The 18,277-nt window shown below is 58.7% G+C and overlaps 8 protein-coding genes across 8 annotated transcripts; 2 read left to right on the top strand and 6 right to left on the bottom strand.

Moving 5' to 3' along the window:
* Nucleotides 1–18: 18 nt before the first annotated feature.
* Nucleotides 19–2,722, bottom strand: THITE_2110450 (uncharacterized protein). Its single transcript, XM_003650652.1, has 4 exons — nucleotides 2,445–2,722; nucleotides 2,129–2,373; nucleotides 1,839–2,065; nucleotides 19–1,785 (listed from the first exon to the last, which is right to left on the bottom strand). Exons 1-4 carry the CDS (start codon nucleotides 2,558–2,560, stop codon nucleotides 757–759), a joined length of 1,617 nt encoding a protein of 538 aa, XP_003650700.1. The 5' UTR covers nucleotides 2,561–2,722; the 3' UTR covers nucleotides 19–756.
* Nucleotides 2,723–3,225: 503 nt separating this feature from the next.
* On the top strand, nucleotides 3,226–4,661 carry THITE_2110445 (uncharacterized protein). Its single transcript, XM_003650651.1, has 4 exons — nucleotides 3,226–3,393; nucleotides 3,465–3,525; nucleotides 3,599–4,089; nucleotides 4,188–4,661. Exons 1-4 carry the CDS (start codon nucleotides 3,341–3,343, stop codon nucleotides 4,525–4,527), a joined length of 945 nt encoding a protein of 314 aa, XP_003650699.1. The 5' UTR covers nucleotides 3,226–3,340; the 3' UTR covers nucleotides 4,528–4,661.
* A 114-nt stretch (nucleotides 4,662–4,775) lies between these two features.
* Nucleotides 4,776–5,710, bottom strand: THITE_131391 (uncharacterized protein). The gene is made up of 2 exons (XM_003650650.1): nucleotides 5,313–5,710; nucleotides 4,776–5,236 (listed from the first exon to the last, which is right to left on the bottom strand). The coding sequence occupies exons 1-2, from the start codon at nucleotides 5,406–5,408 to the stop codon at nucleotides 4,796–4,798; spliced, it is 537 nt and encodes a 178-aa protein (XP_003650698.1). The 5' UTR covers nucleotides 5,409–5,710; the 3' UTR covers nucleotides 4,776–4,795.
* A 177-nt stretch (nucleotides 5,711–5,887) lies between these two features.
* On the top strand, nucleotides 5,888–7,892 carry THITE_2110443 (uncharacterized protein; the record flags this gene model as incomplete). The annotated part of the gene is made up of 2 exons (XM_003650649.1): nucleotides 5,888–7,752; nucleotides 7,808–7,892. A coding segment is annotated over exon 1 (1,544 nt), but the record flags the coding sequence as incomplete, so codon positions are not given.
* A 1-nt stretch (nucleotide 7,893) lies between these two features.
* Nucleotides 7,894–10,617, bottom strand: THITE_2110441 (uncharacterized protein). The gene has a single exon (XM_003650648.1). It carries the CDS (start codon nucleotides 10,588–10,590, stop codon nucleotides 7,909–7,911), a length of 2,682 nt encoding a protein of 893 aa, XP_003650696.1. The 5' UTR covers nucleotides 10,591–10,617; the 3' UTR covers nucleotides 7,894–7,908.
* A 2,301-nt stretch (nucleotides 10,618–12,918) lies between these two features.
* Nucleotides 12,919–14,472, bottom strand: THITE_127655 (uncharacterized protein). Its single transcript, XM_003650647.1, has 6 exons — nucleotides 14,327–14,472; nucleotides 14,233–14,255; nucleotides 14,158–14,168; nucleotides 14,025–14,054; nucleotides 13,868–13,951; nucleotides 12,919–13,801 (listed from the first exon to the last, which is right to left on the bottom strand). The coding sequence occupies exons 1-6, from the start codon at nucleotides 14,373–14,375 to the stop codon at nucleotides 13,090–13,092; spliced, it is 909 nt and encodes a 302-aa protein (XP_003650695.1). The 5' UTR covers nucleotides 14,376–14,472; the 3' UTR covers nucleotides 12,919–13,089.
* A 930-nt stretch (nucleotides 14,473–15,402) lies between these two features.
* On the bottom strand, nucleotides 15,403–16,591 carry THITE_2085857 (uncharacterized protein; the record flags this gene model as incomplete). Its single annotated transcript, XM_003650646.1, has 3 exons — nucleotides 15,403–15,676; nucleotides 15,708–16,024; nucleotides 16,142–16,591. 3 exons carry the CDS (start codon nucleotides 16,589–16,591, stop codon nucleotides 15,403–15,405), a joined length of 1,041 nt encoding a protein of 346 aa, XP_003650694.1.
* Nucleotides 16,592–17,256: 665 nt separating this feature from the next.
* Nucleotides 17,257–17,546, bottom strand: THITE_158270 (uncharacterized protein; the record flags this gene model as incomplete). The annotated part of the gene is made up of 2 exons (XM_003650645.1): nucleotides 17,257–17,389; nucleotides 17,485–17,546. 2 exons carry the CDS (start codon nucleotides 17,544–17,546, stop codon nucleotides 17,257–17,259), a joined length of 195 nt encoding a protein of 64 aa, XP_003650693.1.
* Nucleotides 17,547–18,277: the final 731 nt, after the last annotated feature.

Raw genomic sequence — 18,277 nt, 5'->3', positions numbered from 1 at the left:
TCAGAGGGAGCTAAGAACTAGTTAGCCCTCACAAAAACAGGCACAAGTGGGTGGCGCAACCGAGAAAAGTATGAGTATGAGAAGGCCCAAATACATAGGTATACATGCTAAGTGCTAATGTAAAACACCAGCGGCAATAAAATCAAACATCCCGCCAGGGCAACTTGCTAGCGTTCCGCAAACCGGACGATTCGATCTTGCTATTTCTCACTAACCGATGCTGAAGCACTGCATGTAGGACTGCTGATGAATCCTAAGCAACCCTTCTTCAGTCTCAACTCAGGGGCACACCGCAAGACAGCCTAACATACGCCGGAATTGGTGTGCTTGCTGTACACTCACCAACAGCACGCCTTCCATCTAGGCCAAGTAGATCCAAGAGATCCAAGTCATCTAAGCACCCATTGACTTAGTGGCTTCATAAGCCGTCCGAATCTTGTGCCAGTCTGGTCACCACTGCTGGGCCACCACACGGATTGACGCTGCCTACCGTCAACTACTCGGTCTGTTTTGGGGTTCCTCCGATATCACATATGATGAAGCCGAGTTCAGAGGCCTCGCAAAATTAGACTTTCGTGACACTCTCTCCTAATTCTATGATTGCAGCAACGATTTGAGATTTCTCAGGTGTGCTGACAATCCCATGTTTATGACAGGGAGACTCCGCGAACCACTTATCATAATTAAGCCATAAGCCCATAAGCACTAGACTCCGTGGCTCTCGTTCTGTTGGCCCCCGCCACTTCTCCAAGTATCCTAATTACTCCTCACGTCGCCAACCCGCCGTCGTACCCTCACGGGCAGCCCCCCTTCCATCGGCAGCGTCAAGCTCGTCTTGCTGACCCTCTCGCCCTCAAACGCGGGCTCGAACTCGAACAGCCACACCATCACGGGGATCACCTGCGCGGCGATCAGCTCGGCCATCTTCCTGCCCAGACACGCGCGCGCGCCGCCGTAGAAAACGGGGAACTCGCTGACGGACTTGCCCAGCACGAACCGGGGCTTGGCCCCGGCGCCCCAGTCGCCCTCGCCTCCGCCGTGCTGCTGCTGCTTCTCCAGGAAGCGCTCCGGGCGGAACGCGTCGGCGTCGGCGCCCCACGTCAGCCGCGACCGGTGCATCGCCCACAGGCACCACACCAGCACGGCGTGCCGCGGCAGGAAGGTGCCGTCGGGCAGGGTGGTGTCGGCCTGGCACTGGCGGATCTCGAACGGGATGGGCGGGTACAGGCGCAGGGTCTCGTGGAAGACGGCCATGGTGTAGGGGACGGAGAGCGGGGTGAAGAGGGTCGGGTTGGGGGTTGCGTGCTCGGGGTCGGCGTCGTCTTGTGGCGGCTGCTGCTGGGCGAGCAGCTGCTGCACCTCGCGGCGGATCTCGGACACGGCGGAGGGGTGCTGCAGCAGCAAGTAGAAGGTCCAGGTGAGCGCTTGGCCGGTGGTGTCGCGGCCCGCGGAGAGGTAGGTAAGGGCGGCGTCGGCGACCGTGTCTTCGTTGCCGATTGCGTCGAGGAGGGATTGGATGAGGGTTCCGGAGATTTGATCCAGTTTGCTGTCGTCGTCGTCGGGCGAACCCGGGGATTCCACTCCAGCTTTTTGCCGGCTCCGGTCATGGACGGCGCTGGCCACGATACGCCTGCCAAAGTCCTTGACTACTGCTATCGACTTGCGGAATTTAGAGCCAGTAAACAGCTCGGTGATGGCCCACAGCGGGTTCTGAAACCGTTCGGCAGTGGCGCCGGACGCGAAGTCGAACGACTGGGAGAAATCGTCGTCGGCGTGCATCTCCATCTGGACGGTGGTCAGCGAAAACTGAGCATTTTTACACGACCGTGTCCGCTTACATTGTAGGCCATCTTGGCCATGAGCTTTGTCGTAATCTCGTGAAAGACATGCTGTAGGTCCACGGGCCCCTTGCCAATGCTGGATTGCAGGTCGCGGACGCTCTCAGCTAAGTACTGGGGGAGTGCCACCTCGGTGAGCACGCGGAGATTCGCAGTGTTGAGGAAAACCGAGCCGGCCTTGCGTTGCCGCTTCCAGAGGTCTCCGTCGGCGTTGATGATGCCGTTTCCTGCCGCCCAGGTGGTTAGGCACGAAGACTAAGGACGGACGGGGATTTAGATTTGATTCTCACCAAACAAATCCCATGAGCGTTTTTTGACGAACTCGCCCTTGGTGAAGAGGCCTTCGTTCTTGAAGACGAACTCGAGGTTCCGCGGGCTGTGTATGAGCACGCCGGGGGGGAGGGTAGGCACGCTCAGTGCGACTGTTTCATATCCGAACTGGCGCTGGCATTGGTCGAACCAGCCGAGCAGCGTCCAGCGAGACTGCAGAAACTTGAGGCCATTGCCGACCAGGGGCAGCGTGTTCGGGGGATTTCTAAATAACACTGTTAGCTGAGCACGTTAGGAGCGGGAGCGGGAGCAAGCCTGCCCGTTAACGTCACCCACTTTAAACGCTCCCCATTCCGCTTGATGGGTTTCCTCGACCCAGAAACAAGGCGGATAAGGACGGCAAGGACAACAGCAGCTAGGATGTAATTCCCAAAGTCGACAACGAGACCCATGCCAGTCGTGTGTGACAGGCGATGGGTTACCCAACACTGCGAGGGTTGTGTGGGGGGGGAAAGGGGGGGCAGCGTTGGAGAGATGACGGGAGGGGGGAGGAATTTTGTAGTGCACCGATGGAGTGTCGATAGTGTATTCCGTAGTTGCGATGCTCTCGTGCTGTGTGACGTTTGATGTGCCAGACCCCGGCGCAGATGAATGCAGGGGAGCTTAGACGAGCCAATCACTCGGGGTGATTTTCACGCTATCTGCATGGAAGTTTCCCAGATCTGACTGGTGGGTGGATTGAAGGAAAAGACCAGCAGTTGTGAAACGGGAGCTCGACCATTGACCACCTAGGAACCACCAAGCATGGCTGATTGAGAACGCGGCTGTTGCGAGGCCCGGAGAGGCGAAGGCGAACACGGGCCGGGCAGTGCTGTCCGGCCTGAGTTGCCTACCCGACCTCCTGCTCTCCGGAACGGGTTCCTGACAGAGCCGCTGCACAGAGCCTTGGCTAGGGGTCTTGCAGGGATCCGTTCCGGCGCTAGGGGACACTAAAAGCGGCATTGGATGTTGTCATTCCATGAGGTAACCTACCTCGAGCGAAAGACGGGAGCGGGCCCTTTGAACCCGCCTACGTCACTGCTCTGTCGCTCCTGCAATGCCTCATCACGCCCGTCCTCTGCTCCTCCGGTGTAACAGAAAACAATACATTTACACGGGAGATCTCAAACAGCGCCACCTATCGGATTGCCTCAGCGGTCACCGGCTCAATTCACTCGAAGCGCCAATCAGCAATGGCGCCTGCCGTCCCACGGATGCATGTTTTTGAGATCGCCGATTTTCCCTGGTGAGCGCCGCCATCAGGAAAGCAAAGCTTCGGATCTGACACATGCTAATCAAGGTAATCACTGCAATCAGGTTCCCCGGCTTCCTTCGCGGCTACGTCCAAGCAGGTCTCACCGCGGCCTGGACAACCCATGTACATACCTCCCGACGGCTCCGTCTCCTCCTTTGATCCTCTCTCACCATCGCTCGCTCACCACCACCCACAGGTCCCTTTCCTCCAGCCATCCTCGCCGGCCCAGGTCGTAGCCCGCCTCCTCGCAACTCACCTCCCCGACCTGCACAGCTACACCTTCATCGACTTCTGCGCCGGCGGCGGCGGGCCCACGCCCTCCATCGAGCAGCATCTCAACCAGTCCCTGCTCCCAGCCGCCGCCGCCGCCCAAGATCAAAACCACTACCCCCAGCAGCACAAGCAAAAACAACAGGAGCAGCCGCGGCAGAAACCGGTGCAGTTCGTCCTGACCGACCTGCACCCGCACACGGACCTGTGGGCGCAGGCGGCCGCGCGGAGCGCCAACCTCGCGTACGAGCGCGAGCCCGTCGACGCCGCCCGCGTGCCGCGCGCCCTGCTGGCGCGCCACGCCCGCGGCGGCAAGAAGGTGTTTCGCCTGTTCAACCTCGCGTTCCACCACTTTGACGACGGGCTGGCGCGGCGCATCCTGAAGGATACGCTTGACGGTGGGGGGGACGGGTTTGGGTGAGTCTTTGTTTTCTTTTTTATTTCCCCATTCCTCTCCGTCACTGTTGAGGATTCTATTCGGCGAGAAGGGAGAACTGGTGCTAACGGACGGGAAGGATCTTTGAGCTGCAGGACCGGAGCATAGCCGGGTTCGTGGCCTGCTGTTTGTTTGGCCTGGGCGTCTTCGTCATGGCCCCTTACTACGCGCTACTGTGGGGGTCGCCGCTGGCGCTGCTGTTCACGTATGTGGTGCCGATCCTGCCCTTCGTGTTGGTGTTCGACGGGTGGATGTCGTGCCTGCGGACGCGGACGCCGGACGAGGTGGTGGCCTTGCTGAGGACTTGCGGCGCGGAGGGAGGGGAGGCCGAGATCCAGAAGTGGGAGGTGAAGAGCGGGAGGGAGGCGTTCATGTGGCCCGTCGGGAGCGTACATTGGATCATTTGCGTCAAGAGGTAGGGTGTGAAGGATCGGAGAGACTGGAAATGGAGCAGGGCACCGGGCGGGGTCGGCATGGCTCGCCCCAAGCCTGTGCATTAAGGAAATATATTGCCAGATGCAAAACTGCCCATGCTTCAATGGTGCTGTATATCGTAACCCAGAATTCGAGCCGTCCCACGCGAGTGCTTTCCCGACAAGTTCGTCCGCATCCAAACAAGCCAACACCACACAACACGAACCGCCTGGGTATCAAGCTCGCCTACCGAGACAAAGGACACAAGCGCCTTCACTTTTTGGACAACATCAGCCTCAAAAACTCGTCTTCGTCTACCCCGCCTTTCCCGGAGGCATCAAACTCCTCGATCATGGCCACAATGTCGGCATCCGGTATGTTATTCCCGACCTGCTTGCTGACCCTCCTCAGGTCGTCCTGCGTGATCATACCCTTGCCGTCGGTATCGAACAAGCGGAAGGCGCGCCGCAGCTCCTCGCGCGGGTCGCGCGCCCGGATCAGCGTCCCCGCGAGGGCCTGCGTCGTCGGCAGGTTAAACAGGCGGTAGACGGGCGCGCACTCCTGGTCGTGCGGCCAGTTGGCCGGCTTCTGCCCGTGCCGGATCAGCAGGTCGTATGTCTGCGGCTTGGGCAGCTCGAAGCCGAGCGCGCGGAGCACGAAGCGGAATTCTTCGTACGAGAGCAGGCCGTCTTTGTTTGAGTCGAAGAGGTCGAACTACAGCGCGGGGGGTGGGAGTGTTTAGCACTGATTCGGTTGCGCAACGGGGGAAGGGGGGACGGGGGCCGCCTACTGCCTCGTTGATTCGTGTTTTTTGCTCGTCGGGGAGCTTGTTGAAGTCTTCCCTTGCGGGGATCGTATACTGTATTGCGCGGCCCGAAGTTGCCATTGTGTGCAAGGCAGCCTTGGCCTACCGGCAGGGATTGCCGCTGACCGTGCAGTGATTTGACAAAGACGGCGGTCGGCAGTCGGCGGCCGGCGGCGTGGATGCGATGTTCTGGGGCGGATGGCGAAGTAAACACCAATTTAAAAAAACAAAAGTTGTTACCGAAGTTGTATCGCTGCCCGAGGTAATATTCGTGGAGAGAGGCGGGGCGAGACCAAAGAGGAATGGAGCTGTCTATCGCCGTTGTGCATCGTCGGCGTCAATTGTCGTAAGGCTGGTTGAGGGTGCTCCTCCGCCTCCCGAGCTCCAGAATGCATTCACAGCATCGACGAGGATCGCGAACAGAAGGCGTCCATCCCTGTCCACTTTAACTGGGACGCGTTCTGTTCAGGCGCAAGCCGCGTTCCAAGCGCGACCCCACATCGCAGCGGTCCATGTGGGGCCGTCTTGGCTGCACTCAATCTCCAGTGGGGAGGTCCAATGCAATTGATCTTTTTGCTCTCTCTTGCCTCAAGTAAGAGCTAAAAATCGGGCGACCTCCTTCCACGTAAGTTGTCTACCAACGACATCCATACTCCGAGTCCTCTCCACAAATAGCCTGGGGCGTCGCAAAACCCAACCCTACACATATAACGCGTCATGCCGAAACGCAAACGCGACGACGACGTCTCAGTCGACGCCCTCTTCTCCCGTTTCCGCACCGACCTGTTTCACGCCCTCAAGACCGCCAAAGGCTTCACGCGGCAGCGCCAATCAAAGCGCCTGCGCGACTCCAAGTCAACGCCTGACAAGAAAGCTCGAATTGAGAAGGAGATTGCGGTCCTCAAGTCGCTCGATCTCCGCCAGACCGCGCACGCCCATCTCTGCTCGTCGCTGCTCAAGATCAAGGCGATTGCCGACTCGGACAAGCTGCCAGACGAAATACGAGCGGGAGTACCCAAGCCTGAGCTGACAGAGGAGGAGAAAGCGCTGCTGCACAATGTGACGAGCGCGCTGTATAACCAGGCAAAGGTCAAGGCGGTGGTGGAGAAGGCGGTGGAGGCTGTTTGCGAGGCCTTGGGGGTGCCGGTGCCGGAGAAGAAGGGGCGGGTGAGGAAGAAAGACAAGGGGGGCGCCGAGAGCAAGGCGAATGGCGAGGAACAGAGCAGAAAGGAGGAGCAACGGACCGAAAAGAGCAATGGGGTAAAAGATGAAGTGGATGATGGCGAGCCAGGGAACAACCACGGTATGGGGAAGAAGGATAAGAAGCGAGGGCAGGACAAAGCTGGGCTCGGTGACGGCGAGGAGGAGGTGGACGGCGACGACAGCGACGAGGAGGAGGAGGAGCGAGCTGTTTCCCAACTGGATAGGTTCCTCGGCTTGGATTCCGACGAGGAGGCTGATGATGACGAGGAAGAGATGCTCGTCAAGGGTAGGACGAGGAAAGCAAATGCGGTCAGGGACTTGGATCCCATGGAAATCACAACGGATGAAGAAGGCGGGGACGATGACGACGACGATGCCGACGACCTGGATCCTATGGAGATTACATCCGATGAGGGACAAGAGGGCGGTTCCAGCGAAGACGAGTTCCACGGTTTCAGCGATTCGGCGCATGAGATGCAGGACAGCTCTTCCAGCGAAGACGAGGACGATGCTGGCGCCTCTGAGACCGGAAGCTCCGCATCTTCAATAGCCCGCTCGCCCCCAACAAAGAAGATCGCGGCGTCCAAGCAGGCTGGGAAGGCTGCGAAGGCTCTCAAACCTATGGACTCGACGTTCCTGCCCACTCTGATGGGTGGCTACATCTCTGGCTCTGAGTCGGAGGCGTCCGACATTGATGTTGCTCCGCGACGCAAGAACCGCCGAGGACAGCGGGCACGACGAGCGATATGGGAGAAGAAGTATGGAGAGAAGGCAAAGCACCTGCAACAACCCGCCAAGGGCCGGGATGCTGGCTGGGATCTCAAGCGGGGTGCTGTTGACGGCGACTCGAAGCCGTGGAAACGCGGCATCCGCAACCCCTTGCTAGACAAGAAGCCCTCAGGGGCAGGCGAAGCCAAGGAGGCCGCCCCGAAGAAGGAGCCGCCGCAACGGAAGCGCGATGACACCGGTCCCCTGCATCCGAGCTGGGAGGCGCGACGGCAGGCTAAGGCCAAGCAGCAGCTCTCGGTGCCGTTCCAAGGGAAGAAGATCACGTTTGACTGAGGCGGAACGGCGTCAATTGAAGCCATCGGGGTAGGAATTGCCCTAAGTGTATGTTCTAATGCGCAATTCGGAACGCCCTGCTCCCTGAAACCAGACCCGGGTATCAACATTAGAGTCCCGCGTCTGAACCCCCCCCATTGAACGCCTCGTAGCGTAAATAGTAAGAATACTGGCCTGAGCTGATAAATACCGCTCACTGAAGCTGAAACCTGCAGAACTCGAGACGAAAGTCCGATCGATTGGACGCCTGCAAAGAACACCCCGTCTGAGGCAGCCTCGTCTCCCGTGACCGCCAGCCGCGCGGCTCGCTCACCTCTTAAACGCCGCTGCGAGGACGCTTCCGTCCATCCAGTTCCCCCCCTGGTGCACCTCTCCAAGCTCGCTTCAAACCCGTCCCCATGCCGAGCCCTCCCGAGCGATCCGCCGTGGCGGCCGCCTCATCGTCGCCGTCACTCTCACCGTCAGAATCATCCTCGGAAGCAGATCCAGACTCGGCTCCAGACTCGGACCCAGACTCGGACCCAGACGAGCCCTCATCATCATCATCGTCATCCGTCTCTCCAGCCCCAGAGGACTCCAACTCAGACTCCGAGTCTTCCCCCCCGAAAAACGTTCCCAGCGGGACGAAACCCGCGCCTCTCGCCGGCCCGCTAGCGCCGCCACCTCCTCCACCGTTACCATTACCACCACCACCACCACCAGCAACAGAAGCAGCAGCCGACCCGCCCCCGGCGCCCTCGGCACCTCCGTCCCCGGCGCGGCGCGACAGGGGACTGTGAGTACGGAGACGACTACCGAACGACGGCGCCGCCGCCTGGCCCGGGATCTGCGGGCTCGGCGTGACAAACATGTTGCTGCTGCTGGCGCTTGAGCTCGAGCGCCTTGTTGTCGCGGTGGCGGCGGTGGCTGTGGACGCGCGGCGGGCGCGCCCGTCGGTTTTGGTCCCGATGTTCTGTCTGGGAGAGTGTGTGTGCCCGTGCGCCTGCCGGAGGGGGAGGGGTAAGGCTTGCTGGGTTTGCAGGGGAGGATGGGCGAGGGAGTGGGCGTGGGCGTGAGCGTGTGGGTGGGTGTGGAAGGAGGGCCGGCCGCTGGTGCTGGGGCGATTGAGGCCGGTGCTGCTGTTCGCCAGGGTGTGGCTGCTGCTTGGGAGGGTCTGGCTGCTGTTCGCGAGGGTGTGGCTGCTGCTGCTTGGGGGGATGGTGTCTGTGGTTGCGGCTGGTGCCGGGGCTGTCGCGGTGGTGAACACGCTGGCGCGGCCGCCGCCGGTGGTGGTGGTGGTGGTGGCGCTTAGCGGTGTTCGAGGTGTGTTGTTTCTTGGACTGCGGTTAAGTTGGGCTGGGCCCGAGGGACCGGGGGTGACGAACAGGCCTGTCGACTCGCGTTTGGTGTGGGCGTGCTGAGCGCGAGGGGTGCCGTTCGTGGAGAGCGTGCTTTTGCTTCTCGAGGCTGTTGTGCTCTCTGTCCTCGGCGACGGATTGCGGCTTTCGCTGAGGTGGCCGCTGAGGATGGAGGCAAAAGACCGATGCGAGGGGGTGTCGGTGCTCGAGTCGGAGTCAGAGTCTGATCCCGAGTCTGAGTCTTCGTCTTCTTCGTCTTCATCTTCATCTTCGTCTTCATCTTCGTCTTCGTCTTCGTCTTCGTCTTCGCCTTCGTCTTCATCTTCGTCTGATAGTGGGCCGGAGTCGGAATTGGCACGGGACACGAACATCGAGGACTGGGAGCTGTGCCGTCTCCGTCGGTTTTGAGGCCCCACAGCCACGACAGAGCCGTCCGACTCCGAGTCCGAGTCCGAGTTCGAGCGTGAGGCGGAATCTGTGTGTGACCCGGTGCCTCTGCTCGATTCTGAAGAACTTGCACTCCGGCGGGTGCTAGCGCCTGGCGCGCTCAGATAGGATGCCACATCGGCGTCTCGGTTCCGCTGCTGGTTGCTCCGCAGCTCGTCGTACGAGCAGCGCCCGTTGGTGTCCACGTACAGGGCCTTGACGAGGTCCCAGTCCTCATAACTGGGCGCCCAGTTCCGGTCCTCGCCCACAAGCAACGGCTCTAGCCTTTCCAGCTCGGAACGCTCCAACCGCAACGGGGGCTTCGGCAGCGTCGTCACGTTGTACATGTCCTCGCTGAACGACCAGTCCTGAACAGGGACTCGGACGTTCCGCCTTCTTTGCAGCACCTTGTTGAAGTCGTAGAAGCGGATCACGGAGAGGCCGCGGAGCTGGGAGATGTAGTCCAGCCCCTGCAGGCAGCGCAAAGACCTGGCCAAGCGGCGGTTCGGCTGGCCCGCTGTCTTGGCCGCCAGGAACTGTTTGATCTTCGGGTTCTCGTACCCGCGGCGGATGTACATGCGAGCCGTCTCGTTGACGTATATGACGAGCGTCTTGAGCCGGTACATGTCAGCCAGCCACGACAGGGCGTAGGTCCTGCGTGAGAAGGGGACCTTGTTGCGCTCGTCCGGGGGCGCTGTCAAGTACTGGTTGCCCGTAAGAAGCAGCTCGACATGTTGGATTCGAGCAATGCGCGCGAGTCCCGAGCCTTGGCAGAACCGCCCGAACTCCCCCAGGCTGGAGAACGCGAAGGTGTTGAGGCCGTAGAAGATGTGGACGCCCAGGAAGTAGATTCGCTTGCTGACGGTGAGGATTCCGAGCAGGGCCGCGGGATCCACGCCGTCGTGCGTCAGGCTGCACTCCTTCTTGCCCCAGAAGAAGCGCTTCTTCAAGCCGCTGCGCAGTTCTCCGAGCTCCTCAGCGCTGGGGAACGTGGTGGGCTGAACGAAAGGATCGAGCCTCGAGATACAGTGGATGAGCTGTCCCTTCTTGTGAAGGATCAGCGTCAAGATCTCAACCTGTATCTGCCCCGGCAGACTCTCAAATGGGAATGGCCGCTCATCCTGGGGCGCCTGAGGGCTCGCCTGGTCAGGGGCAGCCTCTTGACCCGCGCCTTGGTCAGGAGGCGGCGGCACCAGCTTGATGTCGGGATGAACCCAATTAATCCTGCAACTCATGTTCTCCTCCTTGCAGCAAAGGTGATAAATACTTTGGTACTTCATGTCGCCATGAGGATTTTGAAGGTAAGCCCGGAGAACATCAGGCCAGGTCTGGAAATGGGTATAGCGGTGTTAGCAATATGCAAGATCGGCTTCAAAATGTCAAGAGGAAAGAGCAGAACAACACAAAGGAGAAATTCAGAGGGGAAAGGGCAAAAACACGGGGGGGCAAAAAGATGCTAAACCGAATGTTCAGAATGGCAGAAAAGAAAAAGAAAAAGAAAAGACCAAAAAAAAAAAAAAAAAAAAAAAAAAAAAAAAAAAAAAAAAAAAAAAAAAAAAAAAAAAAAAAAAGGGAGGAGGAAAGGCGGGAGACACAAGAACGGGAGCACATCAACCGGCCTACCCGCTGGGTGTGTTTTCCATGGCCAGAAAGCTTAGCCTTGAGCTCCTCATTCTCCGCCTCGAGCGCGCTGATTCTGGTCGCCTGCTCTCTGTTTCTGGCCGCGAGTTCCTTCTCTCTCTGGTCGACGTTCTGGAGGAAGCCGTGGATCCGGTCAAGCTCGCCGGTCAGCGTGCTCACGGTGCGCTGGCACTCGGGGTTGCCGCACAACAGCGCGGCAGCCCGCGCCCCTCGACGGGGCTGGTCGTTGTTCTCGTCCATGGTCTAATGCCGGGTGTGCTTGAAGTAGGGCGTATCTCAAATTGGGTTGGCAGAAGGAGAGGAGTAGAGGTAGAAGAGATAAGAAGCGGTATGAGATGATGATCAATGAAAGTAAACCGAAGTAGTTGCCAGATCGGGAAGTATCTCAAGTATGGGGTTTAGAAGAGAAGATGATTTGTTGAGACTGGAGCTCTGCTTAAACGATGAGAGGCGGGAAGGTAGGGCTCTGGGGCTCTATGCTGCTACCCGACTCAAGGTTCAAGTGCGGTGAGGCTGTCTCCGAGTAAGCAGTGAACTATGATCTATGATGCCTCGAAAGCATGCTTGATGGCTGATAAACTTTCAACGCCTTGTTGAAAGTCGTGGAAAAAACAACAACGCAATTTGGGGCGGAGATCGGGCGGTGAAGTTGAATCTGGAGTAGAAAAGAGAAAACAGTGAAGCTCTCTTATCACCTGATATTGTGAAAGGAAAAAACCTCAACCTTGATTCGCCCAACAGCGGGCAGAGTGAGTGGAAGGAGCGCAAGATGCCAGGTTTGCTGGGAGGTTTTTGATTGTTTTTGATGAATCGAGGCTGGAAGGAGTGATGGGTAAAGGAAGCAAGGCAGAAAGGCCGCCGGGGGCTGCCAAACTGCCCGGAATAAGTTATTGGAAGGTAAGGTAGGTAGCTGAAGGGAAGGAGGGGAGGGTCAAAAGTATACTCACGAGTTGCCTGAGGCGATATATGCGGATACTGACTGGGTTGATGGGGAGGAAAGAGAATCTTTGAATGCAATGAAGGATGATATCACTCAGCCAGACTGGAGAAAGGCACCGTATGGTGGCTTAACTTGGAAGCAGAGCAGGAGAAATTAGGGCGAGGAGACGACGAACCTGGCAGGACCTGGAAGTAACTGCGAGCTCAGATCAAGAGAGCGCTTTCTGTATATTGTTGAAGGCTTGATGGTGGTTTGCGGAAGAATCTGAGGTAATGAAACAACTGGGCCAGATGTTGATCCACGCCTTCCTGGTCGGCCGTTATTCTCCTTCGCAGGGAAGACCAACGGCGGAGGAGCGACAATGGCTGCCAGTGGTCGGGATAGGAAATCGAGGTTGTGAGTAAGTTCAAGCACTGATCCCCCTTCGTAGCCTCTTCGTAGCTTCCTAGGCGATGAGGAGGCCTGGGCGAAAGTGGGCACTGATATGCATGTGGCGAAGTCCCTTGAGACAGATTCCCGACACAGTTCTTAGGAATTGAGGGAGCGGCCATGGCTGTGTTGTGTTGTGTCGTTGGAGGCCAGGGGAAGCTGCCGTCGTTCGCCCTCCATCGCTCCGCTTGAAGAATCAGCTCGACAGACACTGCAGCTCGGACTCCACGGGGTCAGTGAGTATTCAAAGCACCGCTCATAGCGATGATGAGCGGGAGATTCTAGAATGGTTTTGTACGCCCAACCATCTTAGTTGCTTGTCTCCTGCTCGGGCCATCATTGAGCCGATAGCATAGTAGTTCTGTCGAAACCTCTCATGATCAAGTGGGAACTAGAACATTGATAGTAACTTCAAGCAAATGCGAAATAACACAGTGCCTATTCGGATGGTTAGGGCTGCGGTTGGTGACTGCGGGTTGCATGAGATAGGGGCCTGGGTCACATATCGTCAACGGCAAAAAGCACCTCGGATTCGGGATGATCCACGGTCATCTTTTGATTGATGCTAGTGTATTGGCTATATACCTCCCGCATGATGGATGCCCTGAGGGGTCTAGTCTAACCAATGAAGCGGCCAACAAGGCGGTCTTCCATCGCTCTATGTACAGCCGACAACACCGTCTTCAATATTCAAGTACAGTCGCGCACCCAGGGATCTTTTCATTCAGGCCTTGCCGTCCCGCATCTTGCGGAAGAAGTCCATCACACCAGTGTAGACGACGAGCAGGATACCGCCGCCCGGTCCGAGCCGGAGGACCTTGGGGATGAATCCCTTGTAGAGCGCGCCGAAGCCTTCCTCTTTGGCGACGGTGGCCACGGAGGGCCAGGCCCAGTTGTACTTGGGTGTTTGGCCGGCGACCTTGACGGTGTTCTGGATCCTGGACTTGACGACGTCCATGGGGGTGTTGAGGATGGTGCCGACAGTGCCGCCGATGGTGCCGGCAATGATGTCGTTCCCCGTCTGGCCGCTCTTGGTCTCGGCCTTGGGGAGCAGCTGGCGGACCTGGAAGATGCAGCCGAAGTAGCCGGCGTTCCAGAGGATGTGGCGCCATAGCGTCGACTCGAGGCCGTTGTACATGGCCAGGATGCCCTCGTTGCGCACCGTCTTGATCACCACGTCCAGCATGCCGTTGTACTTGCCGGCCGACGCCTTGTCCTGGAGGCGGATCTTGACGAGCTCGAAGGGCACGACGACGAACGACTCGGTCGCACCGGCGGAAGCGCCCGTCAGCACCGAGAGTGACTGGGTCATGGTCTGCTGGCCGAACAGGTCGCGGTAGAACCTGCCCCACTTGTCGTTGGCGGCGAACTTGGTCGCGCGCTTGGGCGCCTCCATGAGGATCGGGGCGGTGATGCCGCGGTAGAGTCTCGAGAAACTGCCAAGTCGTCAACATCGCCGCCTTCCCGGTCCTTCCCTGTCTAAGAATGTATCGAGTGCGTACCCCTCGTTGCGGATGATCTTCTGGAAGCAGTCGAGCATGCCGCTGTAGGCATCAGCACCGGCGCCCTTGCCGGTCTGCAGCTGTCTGTGTTCGGCGTCAGCGCGGGGGCGGGGGGCGAGCAGGGGGGCATCGATACGGGCGGCGGGCGGTGTCTCACACTCGTGTCTTGACGACGTCTAGCGGGTACCTGTCGAGCAGCGGATCAGCACGGGATCGGAATCGGGATCGGCAGCGGGATCGGGAATGGTATCGGGATCGGAGCACGCGACCACCAGCCAGGGACGGCTTACATGACCAGGATCTATGCGCGCTGGGGTGTTAGCATGTCAATTGGGCCAGTTATTGGGGTTCTTTAATCGACGTGCTTCAGAAATGCCAGCGATGGCGCCTGTTGCGTAGCCATGGTTAGCAGTCGGCCGGGTTGCGAGCGGTGTCGGGGTTTGCTCGAAATGCGCTCACCGGCCATGAAGGTGTAGCCAAACGGCAGCGGGGCTTTTTCTGACGCCATTTCGAGGCGGTTGTCGGGCGCAGGGTACGAGGGAAGGGACGCAAAAAAGGGGAATAACAAAAAAAAGAATGGACAGTGGCCAAGGTTTGGGTATCTCTAAAAATGCGGATAGGTGCGGATGCGGATGCAAAGTGTCGTTGCCCGGATTCAGTAACCCACCCAAAGCTGCTGGTAGCTGGGTGGAGTGTGGGGAGGGGGTCAACCTCCATCCAACCCGCACCCCCACATCTGCAAGATCACCCGCTGCCCGTGGCGCTGGGCAGGAAACGCTCGGAGACACATCGGAGGGGCCAGCCCTAACCCTTAGAGCAACGAACAACCCGATGCCGCCGCTTGGTTACATTCGCACCGAGCTCGCAAGAAAAGTAGCCGCGGATTGCTTGATGTGCTTGGATGCTACCCCCACGATGCCCATGACTACAAGCAGCCGCCGCTCTCAAACGCTCCGTTCATCGTCCCGCCCGCGCCGACGAAGTTCTATCCTGGGGCCGTTCCGGTGTCGACTCTTTTGGATCTGAGGGATCCGGGACTCCAGGTAGTCGCTGAGATTGGTATTTAGCATGGCACTGCTGGAGAAGCAGGAGCCGTCCGGAATGGATGGCCAGCAGCCAATGTCACCCCTTTCAACTGCTATTTAGACCACTCTCTCCTTATCATGCTGTGTTTCTCATGGTCCTCCGAAGCAACCTTGAGCGACCCTAGATGAACCCGAGTAAAAGCGGATAGGGGTGTTGTGGAGAACTGGTGTCTATGATTGCGAGGATTCTTGGAGGGATGCATGTGGTGCAAGCAGTACTAGCAGACAGGCGAACTAAGCTGGTCTATGGAACTTACGGAGGCGCTACATCAAGATGCTCAAATCCAACACCGTCTGGAGTAAAGACAAATAGCCAACCCTAACGTCAAAAAGAGAGAGCACGAAATCTAACCTGACGCCACTGGACTTCGCCTCGAGGATAATGACAACAAACACACCCACCCTGCACATCGCAACCCTAATTCTCTCAGCCCCTATCCCACCCCCTCACTATGGCACCGGAGGCTGGCGCTCCCCATGCTCGGTGTTGTCGTCCGAGCTGCCACCGCCAGCCACACCGCGAGCAAACTTGACCATCTCGCGCTCCTCGCCGAGCTCCTCCTCCTGCCCTGCCCTTACCCTAGCCGTCTCCGCGTGCAGCTCGATCAGCTCGCCCAGGCACACGGCCGGGTGGAAAACCAGCAGGGCCGACACGGCCGCGACAACCATGACGCCCTCGAACCCGACGAACATCCACTGGTCGTACATGCGGGCCGGTCCAGCCCTGGCTCAGCTCGGCGGAGCGGTACACGGACCGCCAGAAGATGGCCAGCACCGCGAGGCCGAGCGCGGCCAGGAAACCGCGGAAGGACCACGAGGCGCGGGCGCGCGCGAGCGCCGCGTCCTGCGGCAGCGCCGCCGCGCACCCGACCGCCCGCGCCCGCCGCCACGTGCGCAGCCCGAAGTCGGCGCACAGCCCGACGAAGATGGCCAGCGTCACCACCTGCAGGATCAGCCCCGCCAGCATCGCGTTGTCGCCCGGGTCCAGGCTCGTGTGGTTGTCCAGCGCCACCGACGCAGCCGCCCCGCCGCCCGCTTGCAGGACGAGGGAGACGATGTCGCAGGGGATGAACTGGCGGCATCAGGGGTGGAATTAGTTTAGTTTCTGGAGGAATGGAAGAGAGAAAATAAAAAGAAAGAAAAAAAGAAAGAATGAAAGAAGGGTGAGGGGAGAGAGGGCACGGCGTACGATGCGGGTGTACCACCCGGCCGGGATGCGCGAGTTGGCCGGCCCGTAGATGGCCACGATGCGCGACAGGCACAGGTACACGCTCGCGGACAGGAAGGCCGGGCCGATGGTGAGGCCGATGATCTGCATGAAGAAGCCCGTCTCCTCCCACTGGTTGTAGTAGGACTTGATGCGCCCCGCGTAGCCGACGATCTCGCAGGCGATGCCGAGCAGGAAGGGCACGGTGAAGCTCGTGCCGCGGCGCGTCCAGGCCCAGACCGCGGTGAAGGCGGCGAAGTGGAAGCCGAAGATGGCCGCGAACGCCACGTTGGTCGCCAGTGATAGCCGGTACATGTAGAAGGACGAGTTGATCGGGCAGGTGTCGATCGTGCACAGCGCGATCTCGTCCGGCGACGGGTTCACCGAGAAGGTCTCGGTGCCCGCCGGCGCGGTTGCGGTCGCCGACGCCATGGTGGTGAAGATCTAATCCCTGGTCTGACACTACTGTTGCTCTTGCAGGGCGGTGGATGACTGCCAGGCCGAAGAATCGAAGTGGTTCTGGGTGTCGAGCGTGAGACTGCCAACTCTAGAATGGCGCCAGTCGCGACACAATGAAGACGAAGAATATGGAACGCCTATCTATGTAGATTCTATGACTTTCTCTCAAGGGTCGGAAGCGATAGTGACGATGGCGATGATGGATTGACGACTGAGCCAAATACCGAGAGTCTAGAGATCTAGGAGTGAGGACAGGACTGGCCTGCAAGGAGGCGAGAATGAGACCGAGGGAAAAAAGAAACGAGAACTTCGAAATAGACTCACTGCTGCAGGCATCATCGGATGCGCCTTAATCCATAGTTATGCCTTGCCGTCTACTGTGTAATCATTCAGCGAGTCACCTCGCCGTAGGTAATGAGGTCTATGGCCCGCGGCTACCGAAAGCCGCGAGGGAGACAACAGCCTCAGGAACCAACCGAGACAGATAAAGTAGGTAGGGGGGTGGTACTCCGTCGCCTCACCCCCAACCATCTACGGCCTTCCATCGGAGTGCGTTCATACACAAAGAATAGTACTCCGTATCTCAACAGCACTTCCATGATGCTGACAGCCCAGGAGATGCGGATGGAGCAGCCACGTCACCGCCGCCCCCCATTTTCGGGCTCCGCGGGCGCCCGAAGGGTCCCTTGGAACGGAAGCTGAATGTCGCGCAGGGCTAACTCGGAACCCAGAGCGGACCAGCCTGGCTGCGGCGCGGACGGATGCGGCTGTCTGCGGGCAGTCCGAGTCGCCAACGTCAGCTTTCTTGCCACGATACGCCTACACTGGATGCTATGCGCTGCTGTGTCGGGAATACTGCCCCTTACGGTGTAACGGGCGCGGCGCGCTCGAAAGTAATGAAAACTTCCATTCGACGATGTGTCGCCATCCCGTCCCGTCTCATGCTTCTGGCGGAGAACCGATTCATTCCTGTGTCTTCTTGTCTCTGCAATTGGCAACAGATTCGGCAACGTTGAATTGTCCACGAACCTCAAACGCAAACCCTAAAGCCACAGTGACCGCGTCTGACCAACGCACAAAGCCTCGTCCGTCCAAGGAGCCGCGGCAGGCCCCATGGCGGGAGACCGGTCCTGGGGGGTGAGCAGGTGCAGGCGCAAGGCGGTTTGCCACGTAGGAATGCCGAAAAACGATCAGATCAACCGGACGGGCTGCCTATCTGTTTGTGTTTACACTTGGAGCTTCAGTGAGTACCTAATTAACCTGGGTCTTCGACATTGAGTATGTGCGGCTGGAGACGTTGAAGAGCAGACGACGGCCCTACCCAGCCGAGACCATGAAAATCAACCTCCCGTTCCTTCCAGGTTCACTCGGAATCAGTAGGGTAGCATGTTATCTGCCTACAGGAGTGTAAGATCAATCCCACTGTGGCCAGATACATACCTACGGTACCTAGTACTTTGCCAGAAAGCGACCTTGGCAGTGATTCACCCGTAGATTATTCCGTAGAGAGGAGCATGTTAATTAATCATATCCCTTAACCAATCGACGAGTTAATCACGAGACAACACAAGGAGCTTTGCACAGCTCCGTCTCTTTGGGGACAGGATATCGGATATCTCGGGACTTGGGTAGCTTGGTTATGCTTCGACGGGGATTCCA

This window comes from Thermothielavioides terrestris, chromosome 1 (genome assembly GCF_000226115.1).
Source record: "Thermothielavioides terrestris NRRL 8126 chromosome 1, complete sequence".
Classification (NCBI taxonomy): domain Eukaryota; kingdom Fungi; phylum Ascomycota; class Sordariomycetes; order Sordariales; family Chaetomiaceae; genus Thermothielavioides; species Thermothielavioides terrestris.
The sequence above is the reverse complement of the archived record's forward strand: the minus strand, read 5'-3'. Positions and strand labels throughout refer to the sequence as shown.